The sequence below is a fragment of the Pecten maximus genome, chromosome 10 (genome assembly GCF_902652985.1).
Source record: "Pecten maximus chromosome 10, xPecMax1.1, whole genome shotgun sequence".
Taxonomy (NCBI): Eukaryota; Metazoa; Mollusca; class Bivalvia; order Pectinida; family Pectinidae; genus Pecten; species Pecten maximus.
Genome location: NC_047024.1, coordinates 44,355,605 through 44,379,316, shown reverse-complemented (window position 1 = coordinate 44,379,316; position 23,712 = coordinate 44,355,605). Strand labels below are relative to the sequence as shown.

The 23,712-nt window shown below is 38.3% G+C and overlaps 1 protein-coding gene across 1 annotated transcript in view; it reads right to left on the bottom strand.

Moving 5' to 3' along the window:
• The window catches only part of LOC117335574 (serine/threonine-protein kinase BRSK2-like), a 140,768-nt gene that overhangs the window by 28,144 nt on the left and 88,912 nt on the right, over window positions 1–23,712 (bottom strand). The window contains exons 11-14 of the mRNA XM_033895656.1: window positions 16,780–16,892; window positions 11,673–11,785; window positions 6,343–6,394; window positions 3,643–3,714 (exon numbers count right to left, since the gene is read on the bottom strand). Of these exons, the coding sequence (XP_033751547.1) occupies window positions 3,643–3,714; window positions 6,343–6,394; window positions 11,673–11,785; window positions 16,780–16,892 (350 nt within the window). The remainder of the gene's footprint in view (window positions 1–3,642; window positions 3,715–6,342; window positions 6,395–11,672; window positions 11,786–16,779; window positions 16,893–23,712) is intronic.

Below are 23,712 nucleotides of genomic sequence, written 5' to 3'. Positions count from 1 at the left end.
AATATTGCCAAATGGACCACTTTTGGCCCAATCCCTTTAGGCCCTCAGGGGGTCAGCCCAACACAGTTTTGTACAATTTTGAATCTCTACCCCATAACGATGCTACCAATCAAATATGAACGATGTACATAGCTTAGTTTTAGGGAAGTTGCTTATATATCTTTAGCAAAATACCCCTTTAGACTCGCCCCTCAGCCCCCTGGGGGTCAGCTAGACCATTTATAGTTTTTTGAATCCCCATCCCCTAGGGATGCTACAAGTTAGATATGATAGATATTCATCACTAACTTGCAGACAATTAAATGTTTATAGCAATTTAACCAAATTGACCCCTTTTGGCCTTGCCCCTCAAGCCCATGGGGGTAAGTCCAACCATTTGTACAACTTTGAATACCCACCCCATAAAGTTGCTATAAATATGAGGGATTTCAATTGTTTAGTTTCAGAGAAGAGAAGATGTCATATCAATTTAGCCAAATTGACCCCTTTTCCCCCCACCCTTTGGCCCCTGGGGGTCAGCTCCATCATTTGCACAATTTTGTATCCCTACCCCATAACGAAGCTATCAGACAAATATGAGCAATATCCATTGCTTAGTACCAGAGTAGAAGTTGTTTATATCAATTAAGCCAGATAGACCCCTTTTGACCCGCCCCTCTGGGCTTCGGGGGGTCAGCCTCACTAAATGAACAATTTTGAATTCCCACCCCATAACAATACTACCAAGCAAAAATGAGTGATATCCATTGCTTAGTTCCAGAGAAGAAGTTGTTAACATTAATTTAGCCAAATTGACCCCTTTTGACCCCGCCCCTCAGGCCCCCAGGAGGTCAGCCTCAATGCTACCATTTGTACAATTTCTAGTCCCCAACCCATAATGATGCTACCAGTCAAATTTTATTTAATTCCAATCAGCGGTTATGAAGAAGAAGTCAATTGTTGACAGACAGACGGACATTGGATGCTGGACGCCGGATACAGATGCCAGACCAGGTGAGCTAATAAAACAAGAGGCCCAAAGGGCCTGTATGGCTCACTTGGTTGGATTTGACCAAATATCAAAATATTTTCATCTTCAATTTTTTATAGCTTTATTTGTTAATTTGAAACAATGCTATATATGGTTCCTTTTGGCCCAACTCCTCAGTCCCCAGGGGATTATCCACACAATTTGTACCTTTTTGAATCCCCATCCCCTAAAGATGGTACCATTCATATATGAGTGGCATTCATTGCTTAGTTCCAGAGAAAAAGTTGTTAATAGTGATATAGCCGAATTGCTCCCTTTTGGCCCCACCCCTCAGTCCCCTGGGGGTCAGCTGGACCACTTGTAGGTTTTTGAATCTCCACCCCCTAAGGATGCTACCAGTCAACTATGAGTGGTATTCATTACTTACTTCCAGAGAAGAAGTCCTTTATATCAATTAAAACAAACTGACCCCTTATCGTCTAGCTTGCCCCTCAGGCCCCCGGGATTCAGCCCCACTGTTTGTACAATTTTGAATCCCTTCCCCATAGGGGTGCTACCTGTCAAATATGAGTGATATCCATTGTTTAGTTTCAGAGAAGATGTTGTTTATATCAATTCAGCCAAATTGACCCCTTTTGGCCCCTCCCCTCAGGCCCCCACAGCCGGTCAGCCCGACCATTTGTACAATTTTGAATCCCAGCCCCATAGTGATGCTACCAGACAAATAGGAGCCAATATCCATTGTTTGGTTTCAGAGAAGATGTTGTTTATATTAATAGAGCCAAACCGACCCCTTTTGACCCCGCCACTCAGACCCCTGGGAGGTCAGCCCCACCATTTGTACAATTTTGAGTCTCCACCACATACAGATGCTTCTGATCAAATTTGGCCAAATTCTGATCTGCGTTTATGAAGAAGAAATCAATTGTTGATGGACGGACGGAAGGATGATGAATGGACGACGGACGACGGACGACAGACTACAGAAGACAGACGCCATGGTATGGTATAAGCCTTCGGACCAGGTGAGCTAGTAAAGCCAAATAGACCACTTTTTGCCCCTCTCCTCAAGCCCTCAGGGGGTCAGCCCTACAATTTGTACAATTTTGAATCCCAAACCCATAGTGATGTTACCAGGCAAATAGGAGCAGTATTCATTGCTTGGTTTCAGAGAAGAAGTCGTTTATATTAATAGAACCAAATTGACTCCTTTGGCCCACTGCCCCTCAGAGCCCCAGGAGGTCAGCCCAACCATTTGTACAATTTTGAGTCCCCACAGGCGGACTGATGCTTATGACCAAATTTGGTTAAATTCCGATCTGCGGTTATAAAGAAGAAGTCAATTGACAGACGAACGACGGATGCCACATTATATCATACCCTAACAAATGATAGTCAGAACTGTGATTTTCCTATATAAACTATAGTAAAGTTTACCCCCTCCCCAGTTTCGAGAAGTTTCTTGAAATTTCATATAATTTGACCCTTTTTAGCCCCGCCCATATGACCCTGGGAATCGGTCAGTGCCAACATGTGCATACCATCGAACTGTCATCCAATACTGATATTGTTAACAAAGTTAAAATTAATTCCAATAGAAATAAAACAAAACATAGTCAAAAATGTGATTTCCCTATATAAACTAAATTAAAGTTTAACTCCACCCAAGGGGCAAATTTGAGACCCCCAGGGTCATGAAATTTACAATTTCAGTAAAGCACCTCAAGACCCTTCTATCTATGAAGAGTATTTCATTCTACCTAATTTAGGTCTTGAAAAGAAGTTTCTTAAAATTTTAGTTAATTTGTCATGGCCCTTTTCTGCCCTGCCCATCAATCAGTTGGTGCCAATATAAACATAGTTTTCAACAGGCATCCCATACTGATCAATCTAACCAAGTTTGTATTACAGAGGAGCCCACTTATTTGCATATCGGTTATTTGAATATCCCGCTTATTTGCATAAAATTCTGAGGTCCCGATTTTTTTCTTCTTTATCTTTGTATTTTAATCCCGTGTATTTGCATCGACTAAAACACCGACTCCCGCTTATATGCATATAAAAATTGTATTTCCAATGACAATTGGACCAGATAATGCTCAAAAATGTGATTTCCCTCTATAAATTATGGCAAACTTTACTGCCCTCCCCAGGGGGAAATGTGAGACCCCAGGGTTGTGAAATTCACAATTTTGGTAAAGGACCTTAAGACCTCCTTTTTTATCTGTGAAGAGTATTGATTCTACCATATCTGGGAGTTGAGAAGATTTCAGAAATTTTAGACAATTTGACCATTTTTGGCCCCACCCCTCAGGCCCCTGAGGGGTTGGGACCATATAATTCACAATTTTGGCCATGGAAGCTTTCTGTCTAATTTCATTTAATTTGTTTCAGCGTTTTTTTAGAAGTAAGCAAGTGCAAATTTTTTTTATTCGATTCCATGAAATACTTTCAACCTTCAAACCCTTTCATTTGTATTTGTCTCAAGCCTAGGTGTATACAGATCTTAATCATATCATAATAATTCAATCAAGGTTAAATTAAACAAAATATACCTATCATTTCCCTATACAAGGGGCCCAATGGGTCTGTATTGCTCACCTACTTCTAGAGCAACTGTAATGTTGATCTAAAACAAGTAATGACTGATATCTGTTGTCACATCAACTTACACTTGCTGAACGGCCAGGGCTCTACGAGATGCAACTGGAGATCCTTCACTAATACTTCCTAGGGATAACCTACTAAAGCAAGCATGGTTAGTCAGGTTAGTATGTTAGTATTAAATCAAAATGCCAAGCTCACATCTAGAGATGCTGTAGATTGACAGAAGGGAATAAAGGAAGTGATAATCAACATGGATGTTTCGTAGTTAAGAAATTTACTACCTGACCTTGATATCTGACGCACAACCTTGAGCTTTGGTCATGTGACTTATATTTATTAAATATTTTTTTTTTAATATTAATTTTTTAGTCGAGACATGGTTTCCTGTTTATGTGAGAGACATGGATACGTGTAGTCGTTAGTCATCTCCCTAGTTTCCTGTTTATTTGAGAGACATCGATACGTGTAGTCGTTAGTCATCTCTCTAGTTTCCTGTTTATGTGAGAGACATCGATACGTGTAGTCGTTAGTCATCTCTTTAGTTTCCTGTTGATGTGAGAGACATGGATACATGTAGTCGTTAGTCATCTCTCTAGTTTCCTGCTTATGTGAGAGACATCGATACGTGTAGTCGTTAGTCATCTCTCTAGTCTCCTGTTTATTTGAGAGACATGGATACGTGTAGTCGTTAGTCATCTCTTTAGTTTCCTGTTTATGTGAGAGACATGGATACGTGTAGTCGTTAGTCATCTCTTTAGTTTCCTGTTTATGTGAGAGACATGGATACGTGTAGTCGTTAGACATCTCTCTAGTTTCCTGTTTATGTGAGAGACATGGATACGTGTAGTCGTTAGTCATCTCTCTAGTTTCCTGTTTATGTGAGAGACATGGATACGTGTAGTCGTTAGACATCTCTCTAGTTTCCTCTGTTTATGTGAGAGACATGGATACGTGTAGTCGTTAGTCATCTCTTTAGTTTCCTGTTTATTTGAGAGACATGGATACGTGTAGTCGTTAGTCATCTCTTTAGTTTCCTGTTTATGTGAGAGACATGGATACGTGTAGTCGTTAGTCATCTCTCTAGTTTCCTGTTTATGTGAGAGACATGGATACGTGTAGTCGTTAGTCATCTCTTTAGTTTCCTGTTTGTTTGAGAGACATGGATACGTGTAGTCGTTAGTCATCTCTCTAGTTTCCTGTTTATTTGAGAGACATGGATACGTGTAGTCGTTAGTCATCTCTCTAGTTTCCTGTTTATTTGAGAGACATGGATACGTGTAGTCGTTAGTCATCTCTTTAGTTTCCTGTTTATGTGAGAGACATGGATACGTGTAGTCGTTAGTCATCTCTTTAGTTTCCTGTTTATTTGAGAGACATGGATACGTGTAGTCGTTAGTCATCTCTTTAGTTTCCTCTTTATTTGAGAGACATGGATACGTGTAGTCGTTAGTCATCTTCCTAGTTTCCTCTGTTTATTTGAGAGACATGGATACGTGTAGTCGTTAGTCATCTCTTTAGTTTCCTCTTTATTTGAGAGACATGGATACGTGTAGTCGTTAGTCATCTCTTTAGTTTCCTCTTTATTTGAGAGACATGGATACGTGTAGTCGTTAGTCATCTCTTTAGTTTCCTCTTTATTTGAGAGACATGGATACGTGTAGTCGTTAGTCATCTTCCTAGTTTCCTCTGTTTATTTGAGAGACATGGATACGTGTAGTCGTTAGTCATCTCTCTAGTTTCCTCTGTTTATTTGAGAGACATGGATACGTGTAGTCGTAAGTCATCTCTCTAGTTTCCTGTTTATTTGAGAGACATGGATACATGTAGTCGTAAGTCATCTCTCTAGTTTCCTGTTTATTTGAGAGACATGGATACATGTAGTCGTTAGTCATCTCTTTAGTTTCCCGTTTATTTGAGAGACATGGATACGTGTAGTCGTTAGTCATCTCTCTAGTTTCCTGTTTATTTGAGAGACATGGATACGTGTAGTCGTTAGTCATCTCTCTAGTTTCCTGTTTATTTGAGAGACATGGATACGTGTAGTCGTAAGTCATCTCTCTAGTTTCCTCTGTTTATGTGAGAGACATGGATACGTGTAGTCTTTAGTCATCCCTTTAGTTTCCTCTGTTTGCTTGCTAGTAAAAGTGACTTTGACCTTGACCCTAACACCCTGCAAATCAAACTTTTTCCGAGATATTATGGTCCTTTGTCATCAAGGAATGAAACCACTTGAGACAAACATTGGCATTACATACATACCTGCAGACAAGAAACATAGTTCCCTGATGTCATGGTCACATACATGTTGTACATGACCTATGATTTTGTAGCGGGAATGAGGTTTCAATTGTTGCTCAATATTTCAAAAATACAACATGATCTATTCTAAAGCACAACTGTATTAAAATGCCTGTATAATTAGTGTGTTAGTTGTTAATTATCCGTCTCTGTTAACCTAAGTCATCTCACCTGTATAATTAGTGTGTTAGTTGTTAATTATCCGTCTCTGTTAACCTAAGTCATCTCACCTGTATAATTAGTGTGTTAGTTGTTAATTATCCGTCTCTGTTAACCTAAGTCATCTCACCTGTATAATTAGTGTGTTAGTTGTTAATTATCCGTCTCTGTTAACCTAAGTCATCTCACCTGTATAATTAGTGTGTTAGTTGTTAATTATCCGTCTCTGTTAACCTAAGTCATCTCACCTGATCCATTGTACAATAAAATTGTATACATTGAAGATAGGAATCCAACAGTATGCTTACCTCGGCTGACCATTTAGCTGGACAGCATCCACTCTCTTTCTTGGTGGATCCGCTGTAAAAAAGTGCACAGGTGCAGCTCATTGTGAAGGAAAAATATATTATATACAAGAGATTCATGGTTTTAAAGGCCTAGTCATACTGTAATTATAGGCCTGGTAATCTGTAGTGTTACAAACAGGGATCAACCCTGTGTATAAGAGAGACTGTTACCCCAGGGATCAACCCTGTGTATAAGAGAGACTGTTACCCCAGGGATCAACCCTATGTATAAGAGAGACTGTTACCCCAGGGATCAACCCTGTGTATAAGAGAGACTGTTACCCCAGGGATCAACCCTGTGTATAAGAGAGACTGTTACCTCAGGGATCAACCCTGTGTATAAGAGAGACTGTTACCCCAGGGATCAACCCTGTGTATAAGAGAGACTTGCATTGTATTATCATGACTTTACAATAGGAGAGCCATACAAGCTTCTGATCGCGAATGATTGTGGTTTTGCAAAGCACTACAACGCTACGTTGGCACCAGTTGGTTGAATCAGTAGCTGGACACATACTGTGGCCTATTGTGTGGATCTGTAGTGGCATTGTCAACGGTAGAATCCTAGTGACACTATCACATACTGTAACTGAGTGGTCTTCAAACTACTGTTTTCACAACAAAATTTAGATGGAAAACTATTTTCCCCCTTTATTTCAGCATTGATATACGAGTGCAATATGAAATTATTGTCTGCAAATCTCTGGCATCGAAATTGACAATAGATATGATATCAAGACTGTTCAATATCTATATATATGTTGTCTGTTTCCTGTTTTAAAAATGAATAAATTATTATATTATGGAATAAAGTACTGGCCTTACCTACGGCTCCATTATTTGGAATAGCTAATATTATGTTGTGTGCAGTTTGGTAAACACAAAATAGTGCTAGAGACAATAAAACAGTATGAGAATCACGTGATTTGTTTGTGTATATGAAAAATATTTTCCAGGTATACTATTTTCTTTACTCTTCACATAGTGTTAATGGTAATTTACTAGTCATCCAATGTAGCTTGGAAAATCGTGGTGAAATCATCCCAATTGATTGACTTGTCTTTTGACTCTTAAAATGATTTAAGCACATGCAAATCCATACCATTAAAGCATGTAGCTGTGATAGGTCTTATTTAACCAGAGAGGATGCTAAAAGAGACACATCTTGAAATTTTGATCATCTAAATGCTGAATGGCTTTTGCACTTAACTAAACCTACATTGTGGTCAGTATGGTGACAGTGTTACTGGGGGTACCTGGTTTATATTGTGGTCAGTATGGTGACAGTGTTACTGGGGGGTACCTGGTTTACATTGTGGTCAGTATGGTGACAGTGTTACTGGGGGTACCTGGTTTACATTGTGGTCAGTATGGTGACAGTGTGACTGGGGGTACCTGGTTTACATTGTGGTCAGTATGGTGACAGTGTGACTGGGGGGTACCTGGTTTACATTGTGGTCAGTATGGTGACAGTGTTACTGGGGGGTACCTGGTTTACATTGTGGTCAGTATGGTGACAGTGTTACTGGGGGTACCTGGTTTATATTGTGGTCAGTATGGTGACAGTGTTACTGGGGGGTACCTGGTTTACATTGTGGTCAGTATGGTGACAGTGTGACTTGGGTACCTGGTTTACATTGTGGTCAGTATGGTGACAGTGTTACTGGGGGTACCTGGTTTATATTGTGGTCAGTATGGTGACAGTGTGACTGGGGGTACCTGGTTTATATTGTGGTCAGTATGGTGACAGTGTGACTGGGGGTACCTGGTTTACATTGTGGTCAGTATGGTGACAGTGTTACTGGGGGGTACCTGGTTTACATTGTGGTCAGTATGGTGACAGTGTTACTGGGGGTACCTGGTTTACATTGTGGTCAGTATGGAGACAGTGTTACTGGGGGTACCTGGTTTATATTGTGGTCAGTATGGTGACAGTGTTACTGGGGGGTACCTGGTTTACATTGTGGTCAGTATGGTGACAGTGTGACTTGGGTACCTGGTTTACATTGTGGTCAGTATGGTGACAGTGTTACTGGGGGTACCTGGTTTATATTGTGGTCAGTATGGTGACAGTGTGACTGGGGGTACCTGGTTTATATTGTGGTCAGTATGGTGACAGTGTTACTGGGGGTACCTGGTTTATATTGTGGTCAGTATGGTGACAGTGTGACTGGGGGTACCTGGTTTACATTGTGGTCAGTATGGTGACAGTGTTACTGGGGGGTACCTGGTTTACATTGTGGTCAGTATGGTGACAGTGTTACTGGGGGTACCTGGTTTATATTGTGGTCAGTATGGTGACAGTGTTACTGGGGGTACCTGGTTTATATTGTGGTCAGTATGGTGACAGTGTGACTGGGGGTACCTGGTTTATATTGTGGTCAGTATGGTGACAGTGTGACTGGGGGTACCTGGTTTACATTGTGGTCAGTATGGTGACAGTGTTACTGGGGGGTACCTGGTTTACATTGTGGTCAGTATGGTGACAGTGTTACTGGGGGTACCTGGTTTACATTGTGGTCAGTATGGAGACAGTGTTACTGGGGGTACCTGGTTTATATTGTGGTCAGTATGGTGACAGTGTTACTGGGGGGTACCTGGTTTACATTGTGGTCAGTATGGTGACAGTGTGACTTGGGTACCTGGTTTACATTGTGGTCAGTATGGTGACAGTGTTACTGGGGGTACCTGGTTTATATTGTGGTCAGTATGGTGACAGTGTGACTGGGGGTACCTGGTTTATATTGTGGTCAGTATGGTGACAGTGTGACTGGGGGTACCTGGTTTACATTGTGGTCAGTATGGTGACAGTGTTACTGGGGGTACCTGGTTTACATTGTGGTCAGTATGGTGACAGTGTTACTGGGGGTACCTGGTTTACATTGTGGTCAGTATGGTGACAGTGTTACTGGGGGGTACCTGGTTTACATTGTGGTCAGTATGGTGACAGTGTTACTGGGGGTACCTGGTTTACATTGTGGTCAGTATGGTGACAGTGTTACTGGGGGTACCTGGTTTACATTGTGGTCAGTATGGTGACAGTGTTACTGGGGGGTACCTGGTTTACATTGTGGTCAGTATGGTGACAGTGTTACTGGGGGTACCTGGTTTACATTGTGGTCAGTATGGTGACAGTGTTACTGGGGGGTACCTGGTTTACATTGTGGTCAGTATGGTGACAGTGTGACTTGGGTACCTGGTTTACATTGTGGTCAGTATGGTGACAGTGTTACTGGGGGTACCTGGTTTATATTGTGGTCAGTATGGTGACAGTGTGACTGGGGGTACCTGGTTTATATTGTGGTCAGTATGGTGACAGTGTGACTGGGGGTACCTGGTTTACATTGTGGTCAGTATGGTGACAGTGTGACTGGGGGTACCTAGTTTATATTGTGGTCAGTCTATGATATTTGTTATATATGATATCTGGCCTGTCTATGATAGTTGTTATATATGATATCTGGCCTGTCTATGATATTTGTTATATATGATATCTGGCCTGTCTATGATAACTGTTATATATGATATCTGGCCTGGCTATGATATTTGTTATATATGATATCTGGTCTGTCTATGATATTTGTTATATATGATATCTGGCCTGTCTATGATAACTGTTATATATGATATCTGGCCTGTCTATGATAGTTGTTATATATAATATCTGGCCTGTCTATGATAGTTGTTATATATGATATCTGGCCTGTCTATGATAGTTGTTATATATGATATCTGGCCTGGCTATGATATTTGTTATATATGATATCTGGCCTGTCTATGATATTTGTTATATATGATATCTGGCCTGTCTATGATAACTGTTATATATGATATCTGGCCTGTCTATGATAGTTGTTATATATAATATCTGGCCTGGCTATGATAGTTGTTATATATGATATCTGGCCTGTCTATGATAGTTGTTATATATAATATCTGGCCTGTCTATGATAACTGTTATATATGATATCTGGCCTGTCTATGATAGTTGTTATATATAATATCTGGCCTGGCTATGATAGTTGTTATATATGATATCTGGCCTGTCTATGATAACTGTTATATATGATATCTGGCCTGTCTATGATAGTTGTTATATATAATATCTGGCCTGGCTATGATAGTTGTTATATATGATATCTGGCCTGTCTATGATAGTTGTTATATATGATATCTGGCCTGTCTATGATAATTGTTATATATGATATCTGGCCTGTCTATGATAGTTGTTATATATGATATCTGGCCTGTCTATGATAACTGTTATATATGATATCTGGCCTGTCTATGATAGTTGTTATATATGATATCTGGCCTGTCTATGATAACTGTTATATATGATATCTGGCCTGTCTATGATAGTTGTTATATATAATATCTGGCCTGGCTATGATAGTTGTTATATATGATATCTGGCCTGTCTATGATAGTTGTTATATATGATATCTGGCCTGTCTATGATAACTGTTATATATGATATCTGGCCTGTCTATGATAGTTGTTATATATGATATCTGGCCTGTCTATGATAATTGTTATATATGATATCTGGCCTGTCTATGATAGTTGTTATATATGATATCTGGCTTGTCTATGATAGTTGTTATATATGATATCTGGCCTGTCTATGATATTTGTTATATATGATATCTGGCCTGGTTATGACAGCTGTTATATATGATATCTGGCCTGTCTATGATAGTTGTTATATATGATATCTGGCCTGTCTATGATAGTTGTTATATATGATATCTGGCCTGTCTATGATAGTTGTTATATATGATATCTGGCCTGTCTATGATAGTTGTTATATATGATATCTGGCCTGTCTATGATAGTTGTTATATATGATATCTGGCCTGTCTATGATAGTTGTTATATATGATATCTGGCCTGTCTATGATAGTTGTTATATATGATATCTGGCCTGTCTATGATATTTGTTATATATGATATCTGGCCTGTCTATGATAGTTGTTATATATGATATCTGGCCTGTCTATGATATTTGTTATATGTGATATCTGGCCTGTCTATGATATTTGTTATATATAATATTGATAAATATGTAACTGTTGCAGACTGTCAGCTATCTTATCAGACTCTGAGTTTGTATATCCAGCTCATCCTCTACACTGGGCTTCTGTAATTTTCTATCCAATAGGAAACTGTTGCAGACTTACCAGCTAACTTACCCAACTCTGACTGAGTTTGTATATCCAGCTCATCCTCTACACTTGAGTTTGGTAGTTTCCTATCTAAAATATTTGATGTAATTGTTGCAGACTTACCAGCTAACTTACCGGACTCTGACCGAGTTCGTATATCCAGCTCATCCTCTACACTGGGGTTCCGTAATTTTCTATCTAATAGCAAAAAATACACAACCTTTTCTGTATTATGTCTGAAAATGAAAAAAAGGATAGAAGAGAAAATTCATTACGTTTTCACTAATGAAATATCAGAAATTATTGAATAGATAAAATTGATATCATCACTGGTTATACCATCACAGTGATATCTGCCTTCATAATCGTGAGAAATACCATACCACTGTCAGTCTCATGAAATATATGATATATTCATCATAAAACCATTTAATATATCCTCAATATATCGGAATTATGTTTTTTCATTCCTTTAAGTAGGAATTAGATATATAAAAATCCATTAGAGAAATAGAGGTTCCTCAACGAGTGGTTGCATGTTGTATATGGTATTTCTTTCACTCTCGTTAGCTATTTTCCAAAGTAACAAAAACATGAGCTTTAGCTTTCTACCACAATAGAAAAGCTATTCTGAGAATGAATTGACCTTTGTGTGTGTTCTTTTTTACGATATCAGGTGTGGTGTAAGGATATGACCTAATTCAAAATGTCACTAATTAATAGGCAAAACTGACAAATTAGGAAATGTATGGAAATATTACAATTCAATACAAATCATAACAAAATGATAAGCAGGTTTATTCTTTCAAAGCAATAAACTGATAATTATTTTAATATATTTTCAAGAATATAACAAAACAACTGTGAACTACTTCTTGTGCGTTATCATTTCCAGACATTGTGAAGCGGCCTTCAAGTGTAAGCCCTTCAAATTGCATTGAACCATGTACATGATTAAAAAATAGTCCGGGTCAAAGGTCACCATGTCAAACAATCAAAATGCATTTAGAGTTTATTCCACGTGTGGTATAAACTGAATGTTATTCAACAGTTTAAATGATTATTCCATGCTTTGGGAGTTGAACAATAACCACCTAATGTGGTAGAAACTTATATTTCAACAAGTCATAGGGAACTTTTGATTAGAAGGCTTCCTATCATCTACTATATAATTGATCAACCTGCCAGGTTTATTAAAGATCTTCTGATAACTATGTATGATTAACATTGATCATAACATACCATATAATTCTGATGAAATATAGACTTGTATTTTGGATATTATGTCATTGAATACTGTTTGTTGGTCCTTTGTTTGCTGATACACCTTTTCCAAGTAATTCTTTAAAATACAGTACGCGTCAGGTGTTATGGTTCTCTTTCACCCTCAGGGTTGCGAGTGTCACTCGAGTGTAGGGGATTAAGTACACCTCGTGTTTCAACTCGGGTGTTTCCACAGGCCACCACCAGCCGGGGGCTGGCGAGTGTAGGGGATCGATTAAGATCGTAGGAAAAGGTGTGAAGACTCACAGCTGGAGAGGTGGTCGTGGTCAGAGTTTTGCGACCTTTCATCTTTACCTGTACTGATTGTTTTACCATGTAACAATTCATTTACATGCTCCTTCGGATTTTGAGAAAACGTAAAATACAGTATAGCCGTAGATTGGCTGAATGATCATGAAGTCATACGTAATTTTTATTAATTGGCAACGAACTCGTGTCCTAGCTGCTATTACTCTCACGGACGTCAATTATCACAAGTATACCTAGTAAGGCATCAGTGCGTGGGATGATTATCAATTTAGACAAAATATTTCTGGTGTTTTCAAAACAAGCACTAACTCATAGAGTTTTCGTACCCGTCTCCATCGCATCACGCCACACTAAACGCCCGAACCTCGTCTTGCAGTACAAAATCTAATGCTTTATACACATGTACATGTAAATGTAATAAAGAATTTGTATATCGATTCAAGGGTGAGCAAATGGTATTGATTTGAATTGTGTAACCATAATTATGTTTTAAACATTTGATCGCTGACACGAGTAATATTGCCAACGCTACGAACCAATCACAATCCATGATTCTAAAACCACGCCCACAAATTGTGCAGTGAGTGTCAATCAACGCATCAGAGCGAAACGTGTCACATATCTTCACATTGTATTACATCCGCAAACATAATTCAAAAATAAATAAAATACTCTTTTTACTTATATCTTATAGAAACATCAGCACCCGTAACCAGAAAATTATTATCAGCTTAGCCATTTTTTTTATTTACTTTCATCGCACGTTGTTGGTTCATATAGCGACAATGCAGCGCAAATATAAATATCTAAGTTCGTATTCCGTATTGTATCAAAACGATATTTAACTAGTTATTGATGCACACATTTCCCTTAACTTGTGAACAAATCAAAAATTTTAATGAAAAGGTGCTACAATTTGTAATACCAGAAACATATATAACAGAGATAAGTAGCTCTCTATTTGCCCTGAAGTGATACCCTCATGAGCAAAGACCGATTTACCTGTGCTCGTGTGTGTGATAGGGGACAAGGCCTTCTCGATAAGGGATATGCTTCACTGGTCACGAATAAAAGGACCCATGCACCAGTTGTACGGGTAAATAGCGATTTTATTTATCCCTAATACGCGTTTCTGGTAATACGTCCAAATATATTTTTTTTTAGTTTACCAGAAATTAATATGAATCTATGTAAATATACAATATACGTACATTGTATCTGCCTGTACATTGAAGTAACCGAGGCGTGTGATAGAGCCGCGGTCGTGTCTGGAATCATCGGTTAATATACTAATTATATAATTAGCGTCCAGTAGTAAAAAGGCGGTCATGAGCATATATGGCTTCATCAAGTTTTCATAATGATACCATGACAACTCTTTATTTATTTAACATTCGGAAAAAAAATTACTTTAAAACTCTACTCATACTCAAACTGTCAAATTGTAATAATTATATAGTGGCTCTTATACATATTATAAGTGTACATGTACGTGAAGTCAGCACACGCGATACACTAGTACCGATAACATATTTTCTGTTCAATATGCCACCTCGGAATATTACGAAAGGATGTTCAAACTGTTTAGTTACATTTCATCAGAGACTTATGTATATCAGGATATATACGTCTCAGATTTCATGATACCAGTTTAGTTGTTCCGAGATCCAGGATTCTTTGTGATGGTAGTATTACGATAGGCCAGGTGTATAGTGTTCAATGGGGACATAAACAGACAGTTTTTTTTAGTTAAGTTATCATTATATTAATCATTCAAGACTTACTTCAAAGTCAATCGAAAGCCGAGCGGGATTTACTCGCTAGCGCTCCAATCACAATATTGCTATAAATAACACAAACACGAAGGCGGCAAAATATCGTTAAATGTTACAGTGTTTTGTTTTCTCGATTTCCCGGTAAACATTTGTGGTACTCATCTAGCTAGGATTTAAAAACTAAAAACGTACATAATTTGGAGTGTATATGTACCGTACTTTTACGACACAATACATCTGTAGTATCGCTAGTATAGATATCGTGATTTCATTACATAACAAGAAATATCTTTAAAAAAGATAAACGGCATAGTTTTAATGCTGGTGGTTATAATGTAAAACTGCTGGTGAAATAAATCAACGAACTAATGTGTTTCAGCACAAATAACAAAATTATATCAGTTTGAATCATTTTTGGTGATAATAAGACTGTATTTGAATCAGGAATATGATTTTATTAATGTGTCATTTGAAAAGATACATTCACTTATTTAGCTTGCATTCAATCTTAACTTTGTTTCGTTTTTAACTGCATATCTGCATTTTGCATTGACCGCTACATTGACCAATCACATACTTCATCTTGACCAGTAACGCCACCTGTCGCGTCACATATGGGCCAAAACAAAATTAGACGGCTATGCCGAAAAAATATCTCCGTTTTCTCATTACCGGGCTGGGATACTGCAGAGACGTGTATATCAGATATATCACGTTTCTGGATACTGTAAGTATAAAATGTAAGTCCAGCTACAGAGTACCTGTACTGTACGACAACGTATGTTCCAACAAACACATCACGGTATCGGGCAGTGTACCTGTCAATCATGAATCAGGACCTTTGTTCCACTAATCCCCAACACTCTTCCACACCGTGTCGCGCGGTGTCAGTAAACACAATGAAACAGGTGAACACTCGGGTTTTGAGCCGGTGTCAGCCGGTGTTGCAACCGACTGAGTGAGTGGAAGGGATTAGACCTCGCCACTGTGGCGGAGATTGGGGACCATACCACCTGACGCGTACTGTAAATTGTACATAGAATGTATCTATTTGCTAACCTCTTGTATGTTTAAGATATGTCAGAATATTTCCCATAGTCTATCAGAGATAAAACATCTTATCCTAGTTCAAGTACACTCTTTTAAGCCAAGGGTTAAAACAAGAGGCCCTTGGGCCTAAACTGTCATCCGACTCAATAAAAGACACCTGAACTATTGTTGTAGAGTACAAATGTAGATACTACTCATATAATTCTTATTTCCACAGAAAAATATCATAACAACTGGGTTATTATAATAACAATGTTCAGCTCATTACAATTGCAAGATGTAGGACTAAGTGTAGAAAGAGATGAAAAACATGGAATAAACATTATACAAAGCAAGAGACCCAGTCATCTAGCTAGGAATGTTACCACTGAAACATCAATGTCATACATTGCTAAGTTCAGTCCCATCATTTATATTAATTTGAATCCCTCAGCCATCTAGGGATGTCACAAATGAAATAACAATGCCATACATTGTTTAGTTCCAGAAAAAAAAAATCATTAACAAATATCAATATTGCAAAATAGATCCCTTTAGCCTTGCCCCTCAAGCCCCTGGGGGTCAACCCAATCGTGTGTATACATTTGAATCCCAGCCACCTTGGGATGTTACCACTAAAATATCCATATCATAGATTGCTAAGGCCACGAGAAATCGTTGATACCAATATTGCAAAATGTTACCCACTTACCTAATTTTGTATAATTCAAATTCAGCGTCTACTGCTCATATCAGATGTCAAATTTTCATTGTACAATGAATTTAATATATTATGAAAAGTAGGTCACAGTGACTTAATTTTTCACAATTCAAGTTCAGTCTCTCTTACTCATCCAAGATGTCAATTTTCATTGTCGTTATCAGTTACTTACTTTGAGTTCAGCAATTCTTCCACTAATTTGTCTTTATCTTTAAAGCATTGCAGTGAGTTCATGGTAGAAAGTACATCAGGGTCAAGGTCAGCTATTGTTGGGATAATGGAGGTCTGTAAACAGACATACAGGTCAAAGATTACTAAAGGTTATAACAGCTGTCAACATCACATATCAAAACAAGAAAAATAAATCTCTTAGAAGTTCTCTGAATAAAACTTTGGAGTATCTTTTTTTCTTAATCTGAACAAGATATGAGGTATATGTATAATGTACAGTAGAAGAGACAGAAAACAATTGTGAAAAGTGTGTTATAAATGAATTGAATGGTACTTACTTTTCATTGGAAATTATATCTGATATTATTAAGATGAACATTAAGATTGAAGCAATTTAATATTTCATAAATGCAAGTAGTTTTAAGTACATATCTTCAGGGTTGCCAGATAATGTCACAAATCAAATAAAGTTGGTTAGATAAAGATCATAAAAAACAAGTGAACAGATTGCAATTGCATCATAGGGAAACATGAACTTAAAGACTAGAAGCAATGGTGTACTTCAATTAGTGGATTATATAACAGGGAGAAAAGAATGGTAACTTAGAAGAGAAACATAGGTCAGGGCAGTGAAAGGATGGGGTGGACTTCTGACAGGGGAGAGGACAGGAACAGAGAAGAGAAATATAGGGCAGGGCAGTGAAAGGATGGGGTGGACTTCTGACAGGGGAGAGGACAGGAACAGAGAAGAGAAATATAGGACAGTGAAAGGATGGGGTGGACTTCTGACAGGGGAGAGGACAGGAACAGAGAAGAGAAATATAGGACAGTGAAAGGATGGGGTGGACTTCTGACAGGGGAGAGGATAGGAACAGAGAAGAGAAATATAGGGCAGTGAAAGGATGGGGTGGACTTCTGACAGGGGAGAGGACAGGAACAGAGAAGAGAAATATAGGGCAGTGAAAGGATGGGGTGGACTTCTGACAGGGGAGAGGACAGGAACAGAGAAGAGAAATATAGGGCAGTGAAAGGATGGGGTGGACTTCTGACAGGGGAGAGGATAGGAACAGAGAAGAGAAATATAGGACAGTGAAAGGATGGGGTGGACTTCTGACAGGGGAGAGGACAGGAACAGAGAAGAGAAATATAGGGCAGTGAAAGGATGGGGTGGACTTCTGACAGGGGAGAGGACAGGAACAGAGAAGAGAAATATAGGACAGTGAAAGGATGGGGTGGACTTCTGACAGGGGAGAGGACAGGAACAGAGAAGAGAAACATAGGGCAGTGAAAGGATGGGGTGGACTTCTGACAGGGGAGAGGATAGGAACAGAGAAGAGAAATATAGGGCAGTGAAAGGATGGGGTGGACTTCTGACAGGGGAGAGGATAGGAACAGAGAAGAGAAATATAGGGCAGTGAAAGGATGGGGTGGACTTCTGACAGGGGAGAGGACAGGAACAGAGAAGAGAAATATAGGACAGTGAAAGGATGGGAAGGGTGTCACAGTTTGATGTCATCAAAGACAAGGTGCATACAGATCTGTTTAAACCAAATTCAAGAGAATTTTTCATTTCAAATTAGAAATTGTTTTTGCGAACAAAACTTGTCTATTCTTCTTTACTAAGCATTGGATTTTTTGCACTTATTCCACCCTTTACCGTGAGTTGAAGGTTATGAAGCAACTTTCATTAGGGTATCATAAAATTGTTTTGAAGTTATCGGCCTGGACAATCATTGTTGGAAAAAATTGCATTTATTTGACCTTTGACTTTGAGGTCAAGGTCGCAGTGACCAAACAGCAGTACATTGCTTGTTGGCTTTTGGTGATACTTAAGTATACTCTAAGTACTGCCTTGATTGTACATGTGTGATGCTGCGTTGTGAATATGAATCAAATCTGTTAAGGGGTTCATGAGATATATTGAGTACACAAGGTGCATGAATAGAGGAACAAACACACAAACATAGTGTTTACCATATATACTCCCTTCACTAAACTGGGGTAATAATTTTTTTTTTTATTTATTTATCAACTTTTGCTCTAATAGATGCTTTAAAATTTCACACATTTTGAGGTATGTCAGTTTGAGGGAAAAATTGCATCTGATCCTTTGACCTATGCACCTATGAATTCATGACCCCATGACAGATTTAAACAAAGAGCATTCGTGTGTGTGTAATATAGACAACAATGAATCACCAATGCTGCCCCCACTGTAAGAGGCAACTTAATTTGGGATTTTATATTTTCTCTTCTTTCTAGCAACTTTATTCTTCCAAATATCTCCCTTGATAATGCATCGTTTGGTCTTTAGATGAGCATTCGCCTCTGTAAGGAAGACTTCAGGTTCTGTCCCCTGGCCTAGACATACCCCAGTCTTCAAAAATGGTAGTTGTAACTCCAGCTTAGTACTTATCATTTCTGCGAGAGGGATGAATGGTTTGTCCTGTTGTCAGTATAATGTGCCTGGGTGGAGTTTCTTTGACAATATGCTTCAGTAAACATATTTCCAAAACAAACACACATTCCTCACATACAGTCAACTGGCAGTCACATAGGAGGTCCTCTTTACGTGACTTTAGCTGCTAATGATGTTAAATATTACATAACCAAACCAAACCACTTTAGGACTTTCCCAGGTAAAATAAAGTAAATTCATGGCTTTTCTATGCAACTTTCAAGCTGCAAGGATTTTTCCAGACTGTATGCACCCTGTAACAGAGAAGCTAACTAGGTCAGATGACTGACTTGTCATGGATGGTACAATGGTCATCTTGTACTGGGGCAGTAGAGTTATGGGGAACAATGGTCATCTTGTACTGGGGCAGTAGAGTTATGGGGTACAATGGTCATCTTGTACTGGGGCAGTAGAGTTATGGGGTACAATGGTCATCTTGTATTTGGACACTAGAGTTATGGGGTACAATGGTCATCTTGTACTGGGGCAGTAGAGTTATGGGGAACAATGGTCATCTTGTACTGGGGCAGTAGAGTTATGGGGAACAATGGTCATCTTGTACTGGGGCAGTAGAGTTATGGAGTACAATGCATGGTCATCTTGTACTGGGGCAGTAGAGTTATGGGGTACAATGGTCATCTTGTACTGGGGCAGTAGAGTTATGGGGTACAATGGTCATCTTGTATTTGGACAGTAGAGTTATGGGGAACAATGGTCATCTTGTATTTGGACAGTAGAGTTATGGGGTACAATGGTCATCTTGTATTTGGACAGTAGAGTTATGGGGTACAATGGTCATCTTGTACTGGGGCAGAAGAATTATGTATACAAGAGGACTTGTCCAGGTCAACAACAGTTCAAAATGATATTCACATGTAAACTGACTAACATGCAACACACAACAACTAATAACAAATCATGCAAAGTTCTAAGGAGGAAAAACAAGCTTGATCTTCTTTGTGCTATACATGACAACAAACAAACATTGTCACTTTCATACACATGAAACTCCTAAATATGTGTACAAGATATAGTGAGGAAAACAATCTTGTTCATACAGGATTAAGACAAGTTCCTACAGGTGATTAGTAGGATAAAGACAAGTTCCTATATACAGATGATTAGTAGGATAAAGACAAGTTCCTACTGATGATTAGTAGGATAAAGACAAGTTCCTACTGATGATTAGTAGGATAAAGACAAGTTCCTACAGATGATTAGTAGGATAAAGACAAGTTCCTACAGATGATTAGTAGGATAAAGACAAGTTCCTACAGATGATTAGTAGGATAAAGACAAGTTCCTACAGATGATTAGTAGGATAAAGACAAGTTCCTACATATGATTAGTAGGATAAAGACAAGTTCCTACAGATGATTAGTAGGATAAAGACAAGTTCCTACAGATGATTAGTAGGATAAAGACAAGTTCCTACAGATGATTAGTAGGATAAAGACAAGTTCCTACAGATGATTAGTAGGATAAAGACAAGTTCCTACAGATGATTAGTAGGATAAAGACAAGTTCCTGTATACAGATGATTAGTAGGATAAAGACAAGTTCCTACAGATGATTAGTAGGATAAAGACAAGTTCCTATATACTGATGATTAGTAGGATAAAGACAAGTTCCTGTATACAGATGATTAGTAGGATAAAGACAAGTTCCTACAGATGATTAGTAGGATAAAGACAAGTTCCTATATACTGATGATTAGTAGGATAAAGACAAGTTCCTATATACTGATGATTAGTAGGATAAAGACAAGTTCCTATATACTGATGATTAGTAGGATAAAGACAAGTTCCTATATACAGATGATTAGTAGGATTTCGGAGTTTCTCAAAGTTTTGATAAAAACTGTACAAGATAATGTAAAACACATGTAGACAACATCTTCATATACCTCCAAACTATGTAAGGGTATAACAAAATATGTTAGGGTATAACAAAATATGTAAGGGTATAACAAAATATGTTAGGGTATAACAAAATATGTTAGGGTATAACAAACTAGAACTGTCGCCAAGATGGCTGACTAATACCCCCGCAATCTGCAATGGTGAAATGGAAGGCTTAATAAGATAACCCGGTAATATAGTGACCAGTTGCCATAGCAACCATATTTTAAAAAAAAAAGAAAAAAAAGTGGCATGCACATCTACACATGTTCCTCTATATTTGTGAAAAGTTTCATTGAAATCGGCGCTTTGGTTTAGGAGGAGTTGTCTGGACAAACTTAAAGTTATGGTTCTTATCGGAAAACCTGTTTATAGTGACCAGTTGCCATAGCAACCATATTTTGAGAAAAATAAAGTGGCATGCACATCTACACATCGTCCTCTGTATTTGTGTGAAGTTTCATTGAAATCGGCCCATCGGTTTAGGAGGAGTTGTCCGGACAAACTTAAAGTTATGGTTCTTATCAGAAAACCTGTTTATAGTGACCAGTTGCCATAGCAACCATAATTTTGAGAAAAATAAAGTGGCATGCACATCTACACATGGTCCTCTATATTTGTGTGAAGTTTCATTGAAATCGGCCAATCGGTTTAGGAGGAGTTGTCCGGACAAACTTAAAGTTATGGTTCTTATCAGAAAACCTGTTTATAGTGACCAGTTGCCATAGCAACCATAATTTTGAGAAAAATAAAGTGGCATGCACATCTACACATGGTCCTCTATATTTGTGTTAAGTTTCATTGAAATCGGCCCATCGGTTTAGGAGGAGTTGTCCGGACAAACTTAAAGTTATGGTTCTTATCAGAAAACCTGTTTATAGTGACCAGTTGCCATAGCAATCATAATTTTGAGAAAAATAAAGTGGCATGCACATCTACACATGGTCCTCTATATTTGTGTGAAGTTTCATTGAAATCGGCCCTTTGGTTTATGAGGAGTTGTCCGGACAAACTTAAAGTTATTGTTCTTATCAGAAAACCTGTTTATAGTGACCAGTTGCCATAGCAACCATAATTTTGAGAAAAATAAAGTGGCATGCACATCTACACATGTTCCTCTATATTTGTGTGAAGTTTCATTGAAATCGGCCCATCAGTTTAGGAGGAGTTGTCCGGACAAAATGCGTCTACAGACAGACGGACGGACGGACGGACGGACGGACGGACAGACAACCTGATTCCAGTATACCCCCCCTAACTTCATTGCGGGGGTATAAATATGTAAGGGTATAACAAAATATGTTAGGGTATAACAAAATATGTAAGGGTATAACAAAATATGTTAGGGTATAACAAAATATGTAAGGGTATAACAAAATATGTAAGGGTATAACAAAATATGTAAGGGTATAACAAAATATGTAAGGGTATAACAAAATGTGTTAGGGTATAACAAAATATGTTAGGGTATAACAAAATATGTAAGGGTATAACAAAATATGTAAGGGTATAAGTAACAAAAACAGGAATCCTTTAGAATACCCACCTCGGCCATAGGTAAATGATTATTTGTTTATCAATACTTGTAATAATTCTTTCCAAAATGTGACTTTTAACCCTATTTACAACCAAATCCTAATAATCTAGGTGTTGGACACATTCCTGTGCTACAGTGTACAGCACACATGACTGAGACAACATGATTAGAGGAGTCAGGTAACTATGGTCACATTACATTTGAGGGAAATATGCTTGGATTTTGGATATCAGTTAAAGCAAGTTTTTCAATAGCAAAAACTGAACTTTTTATATGAAACAAGAGATCCCAGAGGGATCTTGGCGCCCACCATTGAATGATCTTCATAGGTTCCATGTCAGATTGATCTTTTCTCTACTTTTCCCTTCATTTTACTAATCTGTGCAAATTGAGACATCCCTCCAGTACTTTTCAAACAAGGGAATCCTAGCTATATAAGAAATTTGAGATTTAACGATGGCTGTCTGTTTGCCAGGTTGTTTTCAGGACAGACTGGTCCAAAAATGCAACACAAGGGACCAAGGGGAACCTACATATGAAATTTGAGAAAGATCCCTTCAGTACTTTCTCAGAAATAATGATAACAAACTTCAATTGTCAAAATCCAAGATGGCTGCCTGTCGGCCATGTTGTTTTCAGATTGGTCTCAAAACGCAATAAGCATAACTAGGCACCAAGGGAAACTTACATATGAAATTTCAGAAAGATCCATTCAGAACTTTCTCAGAAATAGCGATAACAAACTTCAATTGTCAAAATCCAAGATGGCTGCCTGTCGGCCATGTTGTTATCCGATTGGTCTCAAAACACAATATGCATAACTAGGCACCAAGGGGAACCTTCATATGAAATTTGAGAAAGATCCCTTCAGTACTTTCTCAGAAATGGCGATAACAAACTTCAATTGTCAAAATCCAAGATGGCTGCCTGTCGGCCATGTTGTTATCTGATTGGTCTCAAAACGCAATATGCATAACTAGGCACCAAGGGAAACTTACATATGAAATTTCAGAAAGATCCCTTATATACTTTCTCAGA